General features: G+C 43.9%; 1 protein-coding gene across 1 annotated transcript; it reads left to right on the top strand.

Moving 5' to 3' along the window:
* Positions 1 to 946: 946 nt before the first annotated feature.
* LOC127094732 (uncharacterized) lies at positions 947 to 1,729 on the top strand. Its single transcript, XM_051033525.1, has one exon. The coding sequence runs from the start codon at positions 947 to 949 to the stop codon at positions 1,727 to 1,729; it is 783 nt and encodes a 260-aa protein (XP_050889482.1).
* The last annotated feature ends 1,535 nt before the right edge of the window (positions 1,730 to 3,264 follow it).

The following is a 3,264-nucleotide window of genomic DNA, read 5'->3' as shown; positions in this document are numbered from 1 at the left end:
TCCCTATAGCAATCAAATTACAAATAAATAAACATCCATATGCATTTGATACGAGAAAGTGGTTCCCATGGAGTACCAAGGATGTGAGGGGTGTTAATACCTTCCCCTTGCATAACCGACTTCCGAATCCGCTCTTGGTTGCGAGACCATTTCTCTCATTTTGGGTTTTATTGTTATTTTCCCTTTCCTTTGGAATGAATAAAATCCGGTGGCGACTCTATATTTTTCACGGTGCTTCAGCTGACGACTCTGCTGGGGACAATATGGAGTTCCCATAAGCGAGTCAAGCCTAACTTGCATGTATCCTTTTCTTTGGATGTTTATCTTTGTTATTACTTGCTTTATTTATCTATCTTTGTTATATATTCCTATTATATATTATCTTGCTTTGACCTTGTGGGATAGATATTATAGAGTGAGAAGCCCAATACACAGGCTTAGAGAGTTCACCTAATATAGAAGGGCTATTCGTATTGACCCGTCAGACGTAGTTGTCTTGAGAGGGAGATACAAAGATCCCGTTTTGAGTATATTCTTTTTGGAGTTTTTCTGGCACGTGAGTCACGTTCGCACTGACAACCACTCTTCCAAAGAGGGTCCATGACTTCGAGGACCTTTAGACAATCCTTGGCTTTTGAGGTTGAAGGAAACGTCACTTAGAGGAGGTCATCCCGAAAGTGTTGTTGGCCCACAAGTATTTTGTGTCGACGACATCAGTTTCGCCTCATGATCTGTGAATCTAAGCATCTTCAGAAGTCTTAGTACTCACCTCGTGAGGGTACATGGGCTTCTTTCAGGGAAACTTAACCTCCAACACACCTTGAATCTACAGTGATCCTGTCCTCTTGCGGCATATGCATTCATAACATATTACATTTGCATACATACTTGGGCCTTATTCTCGGAGAACCCTAAAGGTTCGTGATTGTGTAGTGAACATTCCAAGATGGGCTCAGAAAGAAGGAATACCATTCCACTCAAGTTCAAGCTTCCTAGAGTGGATACCCTGATAACTCTTCGCAGCAAGATCACTCATTGTAAGAAGAATAATTTCATCTGCAGATATGGGCGGATCCTTGACCTCCTTACTACTCCGATAGACGTCTTAGCGCTGGTAGCCTTATCCCAGTATTATGACCCACCACTCAGATGTTTCACATTCCAAGACTTCCAGTTGGCTCCAACTATTGAAGAGTATGAGAATCTCCTAGGTTGGTATGTGAAAGACCACCCTTCCTTCACAAAGTTGGGTGAACCGTTGATGCCTGAATCAGTCGCTGAAGCACTCCACCTGCCTATTGAAGAGGTCTCTCTTGGTCTGGGGCATAGGGAGTTTGCCAAAAAGTTATTGGAAGACAAGGCATGGGCCTTGGAGAAAGAAGGGAAATGGCTTCCTTTTAGTGCCATTCTAGCTCTACTGATTTATGGAGTCGTCCTATTCCCAAATGACGGCGACTACATAAACCACTCCATCATCAGTGTGTTCGTGTCTGGGAATTCTGTCCCTGCATTGGTGTCTGATGTGTACTACTTCTTGCACACTAGGCATGAGAAGAGAAAGGGCGTGGTATTGAGTTGTGCTTCATTGTTGTATACTTGGCTCTTATCTCACATGCCTCAGAAGGAGCCTTGGGTGGACTTCTGGAAAGATTTGAGGTGGTCCCAGAAGTTGGCTTCCCTTACTACCGAAGCTTGTGTTTGGTACATTCCTATCTCCGACATAGAATAAGTTATCATGAGCAGTGGAGATTTCCCGAATGTGCCACTCATGGGTCCACGAGGTTGCATCAATTACAACCCATAGTTGGCCCTGAGGCAGTTGGGATACTCGATGGAGAAAGAACCAAGGGCTGAATTACTGAAGGACTTCATCTTGCCCGGTTTAGGGACAGAGAACCCAACTCTGTTCCAGAGGGTTAAGAGACCTTGGACCCAGATTCATCGCCAAGGAAAAGAGCTAGGCAAACGTGACCGCCGAGCTAAGGAGCCATACCGCCAATGGATGGTGCAAAGGGCCAAAGAAGTCAAGCTGCCATATAGTGTGGATGTCCTGATTCCTCCTCCAGAACCAGTATATGCTTCTAAGGAAGAAGTAGATGCACTGAAAGCAACTATCGCACAATTAACCAAAGAGAACGGAGACTTACGATCGAAGCTTCACGCATTGGATAGAGACCATGCTAAGATGAAAAGAAAGAGTGAAGATGATCTCGAGCTTTTGTCAGAAATCAGAAAGAAAGCAAAGCTTAAAGAAGACCTCAAAGAGAAATACCAAGATGGTTTAGATCAAGCAGATATAGGGCTAAGTTCTCTCCGAAAACAGTTGAAACATGCGGAAAAAGAACAAGGTGACAACCACCATTGGTTCGAGTTGGTTGTCAAAGAAAAGAAGGCATTGAGAGATAAATCCGACCTGGATTATCATGATCTCAAGCTTTCCCTCCGCGAGGCTAATGCCAAGATAGAGGTGGAACGTCACCTTAAAGAGGAAGCAATCAGGGTTTCCTATGTTACCCCCCAAATCTCAATGGAAGAACATCCGAAAAATCTGAACTTTCGATGTTGTCCCTAAAAGACGCTAAGACAATAATCAAAGCAGGCCATCCAGAAGGATAAGGAAGAATCTTGGAGCTACCTGTCAACAAAAACAGGTCTGGCTTAGGGTACCATCCAGTGCGGACGACCCAGCAAGGTACACCTGTAATGGGTGACGAAATGGCCCTCTCCATCCCAAGAAAGTTCGTGAGCGTTGGACATCTCTTCCAAGAGCAGGTCACCATGGTGGGCGAAGACATCAGTATATCTGAAGCTGTTTGCTTCGTGCTCAAAAAGGCGGCAGGCCAGAAGCTCAACAATTGGACAGAAGTGGACATACCTGAAGTTACTTTCTGTCAAACGTAATTTTTTGTTTTCATTTCGGATCCCTATGCCCGTGCCCAAGGCATAGCGGAGCTTGTAAGGCCCCCATTGTTTTCATCATTTTTTTAAATGAAATAAAAAAAGTGTTTCGCATACAATTTCACTCTCTGTCTTTCTCTTTTCATTTTTTCCAAAAAGTTTTTACTAGTCCATATTCTAAAATAAAGCATGGATCACTCATGCAGATCCGACTCGGATTCCATTGACAACAAAAATGCTATGGCCGATTATAATTTCGAGAATCTGATCTACCAAGCCGAGGAAGATTGTGGAGTTGGCCAGACTGCTATAGCAGGAACCCAAATTGATTAAACCGTATCAAGAGTCGTTGGAGATCGTCAACCT

This window comes from Lathyrus oleraceus, chromosome 6 (assembly GCF_024323335.1).
Source record: "Lathyrus oleraceus cultivar Zhongwan6 chromosome 6, CAAS_Psat_ZW6_1.0, whole genome shotgun sequence".
NCBI classification, from domain to species: Eukaryota; Viridiplantae; Streptophyta; class Magnoliopsida; order Fabales; family Fabaceae; genus Lathyrus; species Lathyrus oleraceus.
Note: the sequence above shows the minus strand (reverse complement) of the source record. Positions and strands in the feature narration are given on the sequence as shown.